Raw genomic sequence first — 14,352 nt, forward strand, 5'->3', positions numbered from 1 at the left:
AGTCCAACTCCATTCAAATTTAAATGAGGCACCTGGAAGTTAGTTTTACAGAAATAAAACACTTTATTTATATGTGAATCTTGCTTTGCTCTTGTTCACAAACAAGTCAATATAATTTAACAATAGATGAGTTAAAAGGCTACTTGAAGACTGGCACTATGCTGAGAAAGAATCTGGGCCTTCCCTGTTTCTCAGGCAGCCGCTGGAGTCCAGATGAATTCCTTTTCCTTTCATGCTGTCCTCATCCAGAAGAATTGGTGCAAACCCAACATTGATCTAGGCATCAGTGTACATATATATATATATTTATATATATCTCCTTTACAAAAATATACACAATTTTGATCCTGCCAGTAAATTTTGGTCATGCAAAAAAAAAGAAAAGAAAAAAGACAGTACCTACTCAGCACATCATGAACAGGACCTTCAAACCATTACACAATAGATAAATTATGAACTGTACTATCATACAGCATACGTTTACAGATTAGGCTAATACTGTGCAAATACACATTGGAGCTGTACAAAAGTATTTTGAACTAATCTTGTTAAATCTCAATTCACAAATCTTCAAAACAACTACATAAAACATTTTGAAAATATCACATCACGTTTGACGACACAGCAAAAATATACACCTTTCAGGCCCCTGTCTTCTTCCTCGTCTTTTTGTGCATTTCCATTTTACATTCCGCAATAGTGTCTTGATTTGTCTACAGTACATGCTTATACTATGAAAAAAAAAACATTATGACAATCATGGGATGGTAAAATGTAAAACTAATGAAGTCTGTCGTGATAATGAGCTACCTTTTCAAAGTGCAAAGAGAGCAGGTTGAGTGTGTTGAAGACCTGATGTCAGTGTTTAAGAATTGTCCATGCTTGTGTACCAGAGGAAATCTCGCTGAGATAAGAATAAGAGCTCCTAATCTTTAAGGACTTTCTCTTTATTGATATAAAAGTGCAGGCACTATAAGAAATGTAGAACATCTCTGTCTTCAAGTAAGGTCAGTGTTACTGTTCTTCTCTTCCAACGTGTGTTTGGAATCAGTTTTACCTTTAGGACAAGGCCCTCAGGACCTCATTTAAACCTTTATGGACATTGGCAGGCTGGGAGGCAGCACACTCAATCAGGCTGGGCCCCATCTGGATGTAAAGGGCTTGGCACAGGTTGGCGGTAGCACCCCTCACGCTGCCGCCCCGGCCATGAATGGTGCCGCTGTGGGTGGAGGTGCCCAGGAGGTGCCACAGCAAGGGCAGCACTTTCTGCTCCACCATCTGGGGCTTGCGAGGGTAGAGCTCTGTCACAAGATCTAGTGAGACAGTGAGAGGAAGCAAGAGGTTGTCAGACACACAAACCAATTTGAGAGCTCAGGTGAAAATCCTACTGCACTGCTCAGTTATTCTGACAAATGTACCTGCAACCTTTTCGATAAGATCAACCTTTGCTTTGCCGTTTAAAAACTGAGCCTTGGTGCAGAATGGCTGAAGAAGAAGTATGTTATCTGTCATGGAAGCAAAGAAAATCACAAAGTCAAAGCCAGTTATCCAATTAAGACTCAAATTCATCTCAAGCAGATATATTTGAATTCTGGAAATGAGTACCTAGATTTAAGATAAGTGCATTAATCGCTCCAATAGCAGCAGAGTAGATGGCGTTATTCTTGGAATTGAGGTGATTGTCCACGATTGCTGGGACCAGGATATTGACCACTTGGGACAGATTGTCCTTTAACAAGTGGATGATTTTCTGTAGAGACTCAAGGGCATACAAGTTGACCTTGCTGTTGGACTCCTGCAGCCTGGCCCTGAAGGCATCAAACACCTGAACGAAGAGACGCCACAGGGAGAGGAACAAAAGGTGAAAGAGAGACCATTTGGTGATGTTTTCATGATCAAACAGAATTGCTCGATGGTAGTTGAGAACCATGACATAGCACATCAGGAAATATTGATAGGATGTGGAAAAAACAAAACAAAACAAAAAAACAGGCTAGTACTAACCGGGAATATACTATTGATGACCATGTTTGGGTTGTGTTGGCAGTCAGCTGCTAGCTGGTCAATTCCCTTGATCCTCTCTCTGAAGTCCTTTGAACCCAGCAGACCTGAGATCCGCTTGATGTATTCGGTCTTGTCTGCAATACTCTGTGTCTGGGATCTACAGCTGTAGTGGCTATTTGACTCCCTGGAGATGATGCAACACACATCAAATTTGTTTATAAGCCTGCTAGTAAAGTATGAATAATGTACTCTCCATATGTATTATGCAGTTTGTGTAAGCGACACCTCTGCTTGAAAGGCTGAGTTTAGTGTTTACACTGCTGCACTGGTTGATATTCACACCCACCTGTTGGTCTGGTTGAGTGGCTCCCTGGTGAGAGATGAGGCCCTGACTGTACCACTGCCTGGGAGGGAGCGTCTACCCCTGGCTGACTGGGTGTCCTGGGGCATCTCACCAAGACCCTAAAAGGACCCAGGTATGTTCCAGGTAAGATGACAGCGTGACCTTCAGTAAGATACCAATGCTACAAATGCATACAGGAAAAACACTGTACCTTCATCTTGAGAGTGAAGACAGTGTCTCTGACAGTTGGTAGGTCTTTGGGGGGAATGTATCTCTCCAGGATCTTATCAAAGTCAGGGTGGGATGACAGGGACAGCAGCATTCGACGGCCAAAGTACCTGTGTGTTGAACCAGGATAACAGTGAGAACTCCGATGCTAAGGCACACAGTCTGTCTCCTCAGTGGTCACGCTCTGTTCAGCCTCGCAAATGTTATGTCCATAAATCAGCTGTTAACTTTTTGTTGAATATTTTATTTTTAGATATCTACTTCAGAATGCATATTATATGTTGCAATATACTGTACTATACATACACAAGGCAACAAAATGTTACGAACACTTCAATCCAAAATGATGAGGGTTATCTGTGAATCAGCTGGCAGACCCAACCACTCTTTGTTTCTTTCCTACTAACATTCTACATACCTGGCTTCCTGTGAGGAGTCTTGTGCAAGCTTGGTGACGGCAGGTAAGATTCTGTCGGTGAGATCTTTACCTCCAGACAGCAGACGCACAGCACCGACCTTGTCTACCAGATTAGCCAGATGCTGGGCGGTGCATTTTCTCACCACTGCATTGAGGTGACTATCAGAAGAGGGGAAACCAATTAAGAAATCAGAAATATAAATTTTAAAAATGGTTTGGTGTTAACAATACTGCCAAAGAGGCCACAAATTTTCCAAATCTGAAGTGTGTTAAAACAGCACTTCACTGTGTGTGTATGTAGACAGAGTGCACACACTGACCTGAGTCCTCCAGAGAGTAAAGCACTGATGCTACGAGTGGGTGTGCAGTGCTGGACCATGCAGTCCAGTGCTGCATCCACATCCTGTCTAATGAAGGCGTTACTCTCCCCAGCTTTCTGCAGTAAAGCTTTAACTGTCCCCTCCAGCTCCTGGTCCATTGCCTTCTGCAGGTGGGTGTACAGATCACCCAGCGTACACACTGCAACCCTAGACACACCTGAGCGCAGGTTCTTCACCTGAATAAGACGGATATTATCAATATCTCATGGGAAACAGGAATGTCCCAGCATCAGACAACAGGAAACAGAGGTAAATATGAAAGACATCTATATGACAAAAATGAGGTATCAATTTATGAGCCAGAAGTGAAGTTCAGGTGGAGTAAACCAGCAAAATCAATACAAGTTGAAAGGTGGGAGTGTTATAAAACAAGTTATACTACCTCTTGAATGAGAGACAGGCAGACATCATGAAGCCTGCCCTGGAGTGTGTCTGAGTGGTACTGAGCCAGACTGCGCAGGAGCGTCAGACCCTCAATCTTCTTCTCCCTGAAGTTAAAAAAAAGAGCCATGTTTTTGGAGACTTCCTTGACCACACGTAAAGATACAGTTCCTGTTACATACAATATATGCTGATAGTGGCTGTGTTCTTAACCAAGGTATATACCTGTACAGCAGAGGATACTGTTACCCCACAAATGTCACAATATTTGGAATGACTATAATTTAATATTTTAATGTATTCCTTAGCTAACCATAACCTGCAAATGCATTTTTCATTCTGTTTTGTAAACCTCTGTATGGCCCCTGGTTTGAGTTTGAGTCAGAATGATGGTTTAAAGCTATTCCTCTCTGAAGCAGTGCAGCTGAGATACTGTGACATGTAAGTGTTTCTCACCAATCTTCAGAGCTCAGCAGGTTAAAGCTCTGTGTCAGTGCCAGGTCAGGCTTTGAAAATGGACACAGCTCCGGAGGCTCTGAGACGTTTTTCCTGTGGCCCACAGTACCAGGGGACAGCTCATCTAAACGGCCCGTCAGACACCACACAGTACACAGACACACAGATTCAGTCTCATGTTACATCTCTATCAGTCTGAAAACAAGCAGTGCATGTGGGCGGCGGTGCATTAACAGCAGGTTGTCAAAACAAAGCATCGTGGCACATTATCCAAAGCAAACATCTTATTCACCGTGCTCTGGTGGCTCAGATAGTCTAATTAATGTTCCAACGTTTCCAATAAACAAATACCTGTTAAAGCACTGGTTCGTCTATTTATAATGCAGTGGAATTCTGCTAAATTACAAGCCAGTGTCAGACTGAGAGACAGAGAGATGATACACAGCAACATGACGATACACAGTGACATTTTTTACTTGTTTAAAAAACAAATGATGAGCTTTACATTTTGTGCAGCAGGTAGATGAAGTCTTTCAGGCTTTTAAATCCACTAACCTGAGCTGTGGGACAAAGATGGCCGGGTCCTGCTGAGGCTAGGGGCCCTCCTAAGACGGGACGGGTTTTTGGGGTTGGGGGGCACTGTGGGGGGGCTCGGCTGGTGGGGCGGAGTGAAGCACTTGGTGGGGCTTTGGGGTCCTGGTGGGCTGACAGGACTGGTGGGGCTGAGAGGGGACTCATCAGAGAGAAGGTCTGTTTTGGTGGAGGTCAGTGGGCTGCCATTCAGATGCAGATCTGCATCAAAAGAAATCAACATTTCGAGTCATTATGAGGGGTGTACATGGATGATTTCATTTCTTTAAAGAGCGTGTGCGTTAAATAAATTACATCACAGCAAGGTCTGATCTTTAAGTGCCATATCTGAGCATATGTAGCATATGGACTGACAAGAATCCAAACGTATATTAGACAAAGGGTAGTAAAAGATAATGAAGTACTTGAAAAAGCTCATTTATAACCAATAGTAAAAATCAGAGAGACACTCCCCTCTGGCAGGAGGCTGCGGTCCATCAGGACCAAAACCTCATGCCACAAGAACAGTTTTTTCCCATCTGGTGTCAGCCTTATCAACAAGGCCCGGAACCCCCCGACACTGTTCACACTCCACCTCTGCCTGCCATAACTCTACATTAATGCTCAGCTTGGATTTCCTTTCTTGGATTTGCACATTTGTGAACATTCGAAAAAATCAGACCGTGTATATATATTTATATCGTTATATTTTTTTACTTTTTAATTGTTTATTTTTAGAAGATTGTCATGCACCAACATCACCAAAACAAATTCCTTGTATGTGTAAAATCGTACTTGGCAATAAAGCTTTTACTGATTCTGAATGTAAAACTAGCACAATAAAAACAGTTGGTTAAGGTTCACTCTTGCCTTTGATGATTAATACTCTGTTCTCCTCTGTGGGTGAGTCAGACAGCATCTGCCTGACTCGGTGGCGAATCTTGTCTCGTGTGTGGTCCCCTTGACTGAACTGCCCCTCCTGCTGATCCAGACACTGCAGCCGCATCTTATCCCTGTTAAACCTTGCATTCTTCACCCTCTGCTGCACATGCATTGGTAGAAAACACACCAGGTGGGTCTTTGGTAACTGGGAATCTTGTATGATGTATGATTTACCACTGGACAAAGTGTGACTAACCTTAACCTCATCTGAACGAGGGCTGTCATCACTGTCTCTGTGACTGCCAGACAGAGCACGGCTGTAGATGCCTGCTGAGGGATCAGTGGGGGGTTTGGCCACAGAATCATCCTGCTCAAGTGACAAGGCAAGCCCTGGATGGCTGGGGGTCACTGCTGTGCCAAACATGCCTGAGAAGCATGAGGGGGGTGTTAGCTAGCTGATGGAAAAAGCTTAAATGTTAAACTTAAATCAAAGAGGTCAACATCAAACCTTGTCAACTGCAGAAAGAATCAGTAATGAGATCTACTTCAACTTTTGAAACAGTGGACAGTTGGACTGTCTGTGTTTGTATTTGGCCAAAGGATTATGGGAAAACCCTGCAAACTTTGGCCATGCTTCTATGCAAACCCTGTCTTTTGTTTCTATGCAACTCGACAGGACTCTGGGAAGCGCAACACTTGCCTTGCAAGCTGTTGTAAAACAGCTGTGAGCTAGAACACCTTGGCAACCAAGCAGAATATTGGACAACAAAATTAAGATCTGCAGAGACTACGCCTGTCAAAACTGGCCAAGAATTACATTCGATTATTCCTTCTATTAAAACAAAACACATAGGTTCAAACTATTATTGGAATATCTATTTTTGCACATTATGTATATGAGAGGGAAAACCAACATGAGACATGCTACTTGTACATTACTTCAACATGTCTTTGAAAAGATCTACATACTGACACAAAAACAAATAAAATAATGTTCTATACTGTGCTGTATTATTCACACAATGCAGCTTGACCTACATTTAATTTTCAATCATTGCAAGTTGTGTTTGTAGGGATTCTAATTGGTGCTGGTCAACGAGTCCTGGAAGATCGGTGGTCAAATATTGTCTGAATATGGACCCTATTTTTCCATGTTTTTGTATCTAGGTGACTCATGGGTCAACATTTCTTGAACATAAGTGCTGCAGCCATCAGCTGCAAAACAGACTGACCTCTTCCAATGACTCCTTCAGGCATATCTGTGGCTGGTGAGTTCCTGCTGCTGTGGCTCTGAGATCCTAAAATCAAAGGAGAAGATTTGATTTTAGTATTTAACAACACAAAATATCATTACAGGGTATAAAAGCTCTGCTTGACATCATGGTCGACTGACCTTTGGCAGGCTTCAGAGCTCTGACCGATTCCCGGAGGGCTGGTTTGACCAACGGAGGGGACGGTCTTGTTGTCTCTTCCTCAGTTTTGATTGTTCCATTGGAGTAAGTGACTCTTTGCCCAACCACACCCACCTCAGACGACAGCTCATTTCTCTGAGACAATCCTTGAAAAAGCAGAAAACAAAGGCACAAATCAGATAAACTACACAATGAAACAAATTTCGCACAACCATTTAATCCCTTTCATACCTTGAAGGCTGCTGAAATCCATGGACGTAGAAGACCTCAGTTTTGCAGAAGGCACACTTGCAATGCGAGGTTTCATTCCTGAAGAGGCTGAGTTTCCACAACTGTTGACAGATGTGACACGTGAGAATGATGCTGTAAAACAGCTTAGCACAAACAACATCAGATGGGTACCAGGTTACCACTGCTTTAACATGTCACCCACTCTGTGACAACATTTACTCAATTAACTGAAAACTGACAATAGCAACCGAGCCTGAATGATGTCCCCACATACTGTAATTACTCATGACTAATTTAACATGACCAAGTCTGAATGATAAATTCATTATTTTAAAACATGATACTCAGTATTCTTATACCTGTTTACATATGTATAAATACAACTTGATGAAACATTTTTAAGAGTTTTCCTTTATACTGCTTATGAAATTTTGCTAAAGATGCATCAACAACTCGATCAGATCACCTAATCTACTGAGGGAACCTGTGTTGTAAGCATACAGCTTTTACAACAACTTATTGTACTTACAGTACGAGTCTATTCAAAGACAGACACCAGGTGCAGTGGTGGAGGGACTTTGAAAGCATTAATGAAAAACGTAGCAAACCTTACTTTGCAAACGTTTTACCTGGTTTTGATGCCATTGAAGCTGGAGTTGGCGACTGAGCTCAGACTGGAAAGACCACTCTCGCTGGCTGAGCTGGTAAGCATCGGAGAGGTGTGTGATGGTGAATCCAGACCCAGGTCCAGTCTTACAGCTGAGTCAGGGCTGTCTGGATCTGGATCTGAACTAAGGCTCACTTTGGCCCTCTTCTTGGCAGCACTGTTGCGCAATGAGCGCAGGGAGTTCAGCATCTGTGAGCAACATCCATATTGGCACATAAGAACATGGAGAGAATGTTATCAACTGAGCCAAACCTAACAGCCTGTACCCTCCTGCCTTTGGCCAGACAGTATCTATTGTACCCTGAATACCGGATACTTCTTTAAGCATTCCCAGATGCTGAGGGTGCAAGTTGGAACTTGCAGTGTCCTATATTTTCCAGCTGGGTCTTTCTAATGAAAAAAACAGACAGTTTGCTCTACCTCTTGCATGTCCAGAGGATCATCCTCTTGAGAATCTTGCACTGCACTGATACCATCAGGGTCCAGATGAAAGTCCCTTTCGAGCCGCTGATTCTGAGGGCTGCCTGGAGCAATGGATCTCTGGCCATTATGGGACTGGATCTGCTCTGCTGTAGGGACAACTGGTGAGATAGATAGGGTTGCCCTGGTGCTGCTCAGAGCCCGGCGGAATGATGAAGTGGAAGAAGAACTCATGAGGGAGGCACGAAGGGGCTGGGGAGAGCATCTGCTAGAAGGACGGTCTCCTGAAGGAGGTAAAAGAGGGAGGATAATGAACAGACGATGAAATGAGAGTACAACATTTCTACACTGATGTGTCGATTTCTTTTTGACGAGATTACCCTTTGCTGCGCCTGCTTTGTCTCTCCAGGGGCTGCTGTCACGCTGGTGAGGGCTGTTCTCTCTCTTGTTGGGCCAGGTGTTGGACATGGAGAGGGACGAGTCTGCATGACGGCGGGACAGTGTTGGAGTAAGCATGCCTCCTGGGAGTGTAGCCAGTGGGTAGGAGGGCAGCAGGAAGGAGCCGGATGTAGTGGGGTTCGAGGGGAGGGAAAAGGTGCGCTCAACACTGGGATTCCTTGAGAGCATGCGTCCCTTGGGTGCCACTGTGAGACAGAGCATTGACACTTGAGGTGAGGTGAAAATGTGGTTCATGACTGGCTTGATGTTGAAGACTGTCCCTTTAATTGACTCAAGTTCTTTATTTCCTCAATTATTTCTTGCTGATTTGTATGTGAAAACATTTAAACTTTAAAGAAGAAACTTTAAAGGGATGAATATTTGTGAAAAATAAGCAGATCATTTTGAGGCAATGAATCCTTACCAACATCTGTTTCAGAGAAGTTGGTGGTTTTAAAGATGTCAGGGTCTAAGTTGAGACTTCCACTTCTTCTGAGGCGTGCAGGGGATACCCTCCTTCTGGAGGACTGAGGCTTCTGAGGCTCTGCACTACCTAGATGGGAGGAATATTTTACCATTCATGCTATAAACCTAACAGGGTATCACAAGTACTCAAGTCTAGAAATAATTAAGAATAATTTGGCAGACACAAAAGAAATCCTCCATATGAGGTGACGAGCAACTGAAAAGTTTTTGGATATTCCATATCACACACCATATGCAACCCTGTAACTTTCACCAGGGGTTACTTATGTCCTGTTTCCTCAGGGTGATTTTACTTCCTACCTGCTGTTGTTTTACAAGGGAGAGTCTCTTTCTTCTCTCTTCTTTTCTGAAACCTTATTAAATGCATACATTAAATGTCTGTGCCTGACTATTCCACTGAACAAACATTCAAGTCTGACAAAGTTAACAAATGCTCCTGACCTTTTGGCTGAGATGTTTCTTCCTGAACAGTTCTTAAGTTCAGATATAACAAAAAAAGCAGATCTTGACTGAAGATTGATGGTATTTGAGAGATAAGACTGATGGTAAGATTTACTTTACCGGGGTGGTAAATACTGATGGCAAACTTTACAGCCATAAATTGAAAAAAATTCAAGTCCAGTCTTGCCTGTGAGAGCAGACTGTTCAGGGACACAGAGGGTATGCAGAGGTAGGTCACGCACAGGTGCAGACATAAAAACTGGACATTTACACAGTAATGTTACACAAGAGTGCAAACATTTAGTAAAGCACACAATGGATCTTTATTGAGTACGGAAAAAAAGACTGCGATGAAATATTCAAAGCACACCTCCTGCACTTGTGCCCTTCATTTAGAGGTTACCACAAAAAAAGTGTTCAAACTACAGCAGTGAGTTTGTCTAATCCCTTCACAAGGAGTTGAAATCAAACAGCCAGGGGGTCAAGGAGATTAAATCAATCTAAATTCCTCTAAGGTGATAAACAATATAACATTTTGGCAAGAATAATGAGGTAGGCAGCAATGTCTTTCCTCTCATATAAATTATTGGACAAAATCTGACCAATTCCCATCACTGTGCTTCTTTTTACTGCTTGTACCCAAACTCTGGGGTAGTCAGCTGCTGGCAGGTCATTTTCAACTTAACAGCACTGACAGTCTGTTTTTAAAATACAACCCCTTGCTGATGTTCACTAAGAGCATAAATCTCATGAAGTAGGGCCTAACCCTAACCCTAATCTCACAAGGATTCATTGTGCCTGTAACATAACAGCAGACCAGAGTTTAGGAAACTAACAGTTTGTGAGTAGCATGGTCTAATGGTCTCTTCTGGTCTGTTGAGAGACAGGTGTGACACTCATCTGCCTTGCAACCATGCTCATCTCAGGGCTTTTGGTGACATGTGGCACGGTGACTCCTCTGACTCAGCATGCTAATCCAATTTAAAGCCGCTCTAATTTGAGTCCAGCTGAAGTTGACCATGACAACCAGTCCAGTGTACTTGTCACCTCGTATGGAATAAATGTGCCTGTAATGTTGAGAGAGGGGAAGCATTGGCACTTACTGAAACTGGGTATGTAGGTCTCTGGACTCAGCTTCCTGGACAAGGGAAGGAAATCCTCACTGGTCACCTATTAACAGTCAGAAAATTATTATTTCCAGAAGATGACAGCCAAATAACTATCTTAAAGCAATCCTTAAACAAACAGGGTCTAAGTGTAATTCCATCCACTGGCCTGAACAAAGGGATGCCGCAGATACTTGGCCAGCTCAGACAAAAGGCACTGGCATTTGGGTGGATCTTCTGCTACTGTAAACAGACTTAACCAAATGTACATGACATCTACTGTCCTTATGAAAGTTTGACTGTCAAACTACAACCTCTGGAATCGTGGCAAACCACAAATAAAACATGCAGAGACAGGATTTTGACAGATTTCTACATCAGCGCATGCATCTCAGCCTTTGAGAGACGGAGAGAAAGAGAGTGTAGCTGAGGTTACTCCTACTGCCGACAATCTGATCAACACTCATCAAGGAGCACTTGGTGTGATTGCAATCAACACTAGAGCTGTAAATAAACCATGTTTTACAAGCATAACCCTGTGATATTACCAATTATGTCTCACGCCCCCTTCAGTGCGTGTGCTGTGTGATAATGGGGTTGCTGGGAAACAGACACTGCTGTAAACAGAAGGTTTTTCAAATGGAGGCTCTAAGCTGGATAATTGATTCTGGAGGAAAATATGGTCAATTAATACCTCATGAAACAAAGCCACTCTTCTCAACCAATGGACATTATTAGAATAGAGCTGACAGCAGCTTATGTTTCATAAATTATTCTACTTTGTTAGCTAATAAAATGTGATCTGACAGATTTAGTGGACAAATTGTTTGACAGATTATTGATAGCTTCATCATTCCTCTGTAATCGAAGCAATACTAACTGAAGGTAGAAAACCAAGCACACAAAAAATAACCTCCTTTCATGCTCTGTGAGATGACTGCCCTTGTTGAATGATTGGGAGTAAATCAGTGTAACTGCCTGGCCGCTGAGATTGTCTGTAATTTCAAAGTCGATGTGAAAAAGACTGTGGCACTCCTAAAACCTCTGTACAGCCCACAAATGGCTGATTAAGTCCTAATTGCTTGGAGTATTTTTAGAAAAGAATTGCACACTGCTTGTTGAGTCAAATAGCTGCTTCATCATTGTCAATCAGTGATAATAGGGACAAAATTTCTATTTGTTATCAGAGTAAAATAATACACCTGAATGCCCCTCAATGCTGTATGAGAATCAAAGAGTTACTAAAAAGCTAAATCTGGTAATGTCCCCTGATGGCTTATTTATAATAAGAGAAAAGTGAGAATATGGCAAGTAGACAGCGATGATGGACCACACCTGTTCGGAGTACTTTCCATTAGGGGTACTGAATTGCTGGTCGTTCTCAGTGGACGAGAAGCTCGACATCTCCCAAGGTAGTTTGTTCTTCCCTTTACCCGCACTGACAATCCTCCTTTGAAGTGGAAGGTCATCAGTGAGGGACCCTAAGCTGCCATAGCCATGCAATCGGTCACAGTCTGGTTCAGTTCTGTGGCTCCTGGCGCTGCTTACCCGCCCCCCGTTCATCACCCAGTCCAGATCGGCCCCAGAACCATACTGCAGAGAGCATCGGTGTCCTGGTTTGGGCACCACCAAGCCATACTCCACAATCCCCTCTGGGGAGAGTTTCGGAAGAACGTGCCTTGCCCGTCTTGCCTGGACAGCTGCCATAAGACCCTCTGCATCCTCATTGAGTTCAACCATGTCCACTGCTTTCATTAGAGGCTGCTTTTTCCCTGTGTCAAGGCTATAGTCAAAAACAGCAAACAGCTCAAGGGTAGCATGGCGAACCTTCCTTTTGCTGTCTGCCAGGTATGGTGCAACCTCAAAACAAAGCTTGGGGATGTTAAAATCTTTCCTTGGATAAGTAAGCATAGCTGCCATAATGATGTTAAGGACATCTTCCCGAACCCTTGAATTCTTGTGTTTCAAGCTGCCAGTGACAAGGTCCAAGATTTGCTGTGGTGCAACAGCTTTCATCAGCTGTCGAAACACATTCATGTATTCATTTCTGGTGACGGTGCGAGTGTCCCCAAGGGCCTTCAGAGCCACAAAGACTATCTGTTTGAAATATTTGTCTACACCTGTATCCAGCTTCTGAATGAGTAAGTTTAAGACTTGTAAGGTGCCATACAATACTTTAAAATTACTGTCATCCAGCAGTCGTGGGAGAAAATTGATGAGCTCCTCAATACTGCCAGATGGGACTGATTTCATGTCCACTTCTGAGAGGACACGTTTGAGCTCCTCCACCCCATTTGTGCGATTTTGGTAATTCTTCAGGTCCAGAAGCTGCTCGTGTAACTCCTGGGAGATCAATCCTGGTATCATTATTGATGGTCTTATGGATGTGGTCAAATTTGAGAATCCAAACGAGCAAACACAATCCGGTGAGGACAATGATATTCCTCCTCTTCACTTCGTGCTTTCATCCTGAGTGGCTGGTGATGGAAAACCACTCTCCCATTTGTCAAGCTGTGAACGCACACCATAGCGAATTAAAAGGATTAGACACAGGACAAGCCCATTTGTTTATAGTGAAATGAACGCAGTGAGGAACGAACTCGTTAATAATAATGTATATAAACACGTTACAACACAGCCACGGCACTGTACTATTCGAGCTGAGGGAATGTCTTAATGATCCTGAACACAATAATCACCATGAACTACGTTAGATTAGAGCGAGTGGACACAACCACTTGTGGCTGGCAGACACGGTGCTTAACGACAGAATAATTGAGATAACCTTCACCACTGTACGTTTCGTTATTCCCTGTTATTGTAACACTAGTCGCTATGAAGTGTATCGACTGGAGCTCGAGCCAGTTAAACGATACCAAGTAATGGCTTCAATGGGCTTAGAATCAATCCCTGAGTAATGTTACATTACCGTTAAGCAGCCTACATTAGTTAGCTAACGTAGCGTTAACTCTACATAGAACCTTAGCTAACTGCAACACCGTTCAAACAGCGCTAAGCTAACTCGCTAACGTTACTCCGCTAATTGTGTTGGTGGTGAGTGCTGGCTGACTGGGCTAGCAAAGTTAGAAAAACAGCAAGAAAATAGACCTTGCATCTCTCCAGGTCCTCTTCGATGGCGCTCGAAGAGACTGTTCAATGTTAACGTCGCCCAAATGTCCATGTCATGCTGCGGCAGCTCCAGTTCTCAAAGTGCAGACATTTTCCTTGGTTGTTTTAGCTGGTATCTGGAGTGTTGAATGTTTGGAAGCTACAGAGGTATTCTCATAGACAGGAGCCCACACACATACACATACACACACACACACACACACGCACACACACACCGAGGCAGCAAAATGGCGAATACATGTCGCAAACTGAGCGCTTCCATGGTGACGCGAGTTCCAGACTCCTCCAGGCGGCATCATCACCACAGAGCCTCGGCGCAGACTGAGATGGAGATTGAGGCGAAAAATTCAGAAGTAATAG

General features: G+C 43.3%; 1 protein-coding gene across 4 annotated transcripts; it reads right to left on the reverse strand.

Annotated features, from left to right (window-relative positions):
• Window positions 1-47: 47 nt before the first annotated feature.
• On the reverse strand, window positions 48-14,193 carry LOC139342075 (TOG array regulator of axonemal microtubules protein 1). Of its 4 annotated transcripts, none has more exons than XM_070978958.1 (23): window positions 13,972-14,193; window positions 12,199-13,374; window positions 10,861-10,927; window positions 9,255-9,383; window positions 8,773-9,036; window positions 8,393-8,676; window positions 7,935-8,161; window positions 7,306-7,406; window positions 7,056-7,220; window positions 6,895-6,960; window positions 5,919-6,088; window positions 5,651-5,819; window positions 4,766-5,002; window positions 4,211-4,334; window positions 3,756-3,861; window positions 3,314-3,549; window positions 2,994-3,152; window positions 2,559-2,685; window positions 2,351-2,466; window positions 2,005-2,188; window positions 1,606-1,825; window positions 1,419-1,505; window positions 48-1,313 (listed from the first exon to the last, which is right to left on the reverse strand). In XM_070978958.1, the coding sequence occupies exons 2-23, from the start codon at window positions 13,228-13,230 to the stop codon at window positions 1,060-1,062; spliced, it is 4,524 nt and encodes a 1,507-aa protein (XP_070835059.1). In that variant the 5' UTR covers window positions 13,231-13,374; window positions 13,972-14,193; the 3' UTR covers window positions 48-1,059. The 4 variants fall into 4 exon arrangements, with proteins under 4 accessions (XP_070835059.1, XP_070835056.1, XP_070835058.1 ...); XM_070978955.1 differs by having other exon boundaries at window positions 5,651-5,822; window positions 13,972-14,183; XM_070978957.1 differs by lacking the exon at window positions 13,972-14,193 and having other exon boundaries at window positions 9,255-9,379; window positions 10,857-10,927; window positions 12,199-13,352.
• Between the last annotated feature and the right edge of the window lie 159 nt (window positions 14,194-14,352).

Source organism: Chaetodon trifascialis, chromosome 14, assembly GCF_039877785.1.
Source record: "Chaetodon trifascialis isolate fChaTrf1 chromosome 14, fChaTrf1.hap1, whole genome shotgun sequence".
Classification (NCBI taxonomy): domain Eukaryota; kingdom Metazoa; phylum Chordata; class Actinopteri; order Chaetodontiformes; family Chaetodontidae; genus Chaetodon; species Chaetodon trifascialis.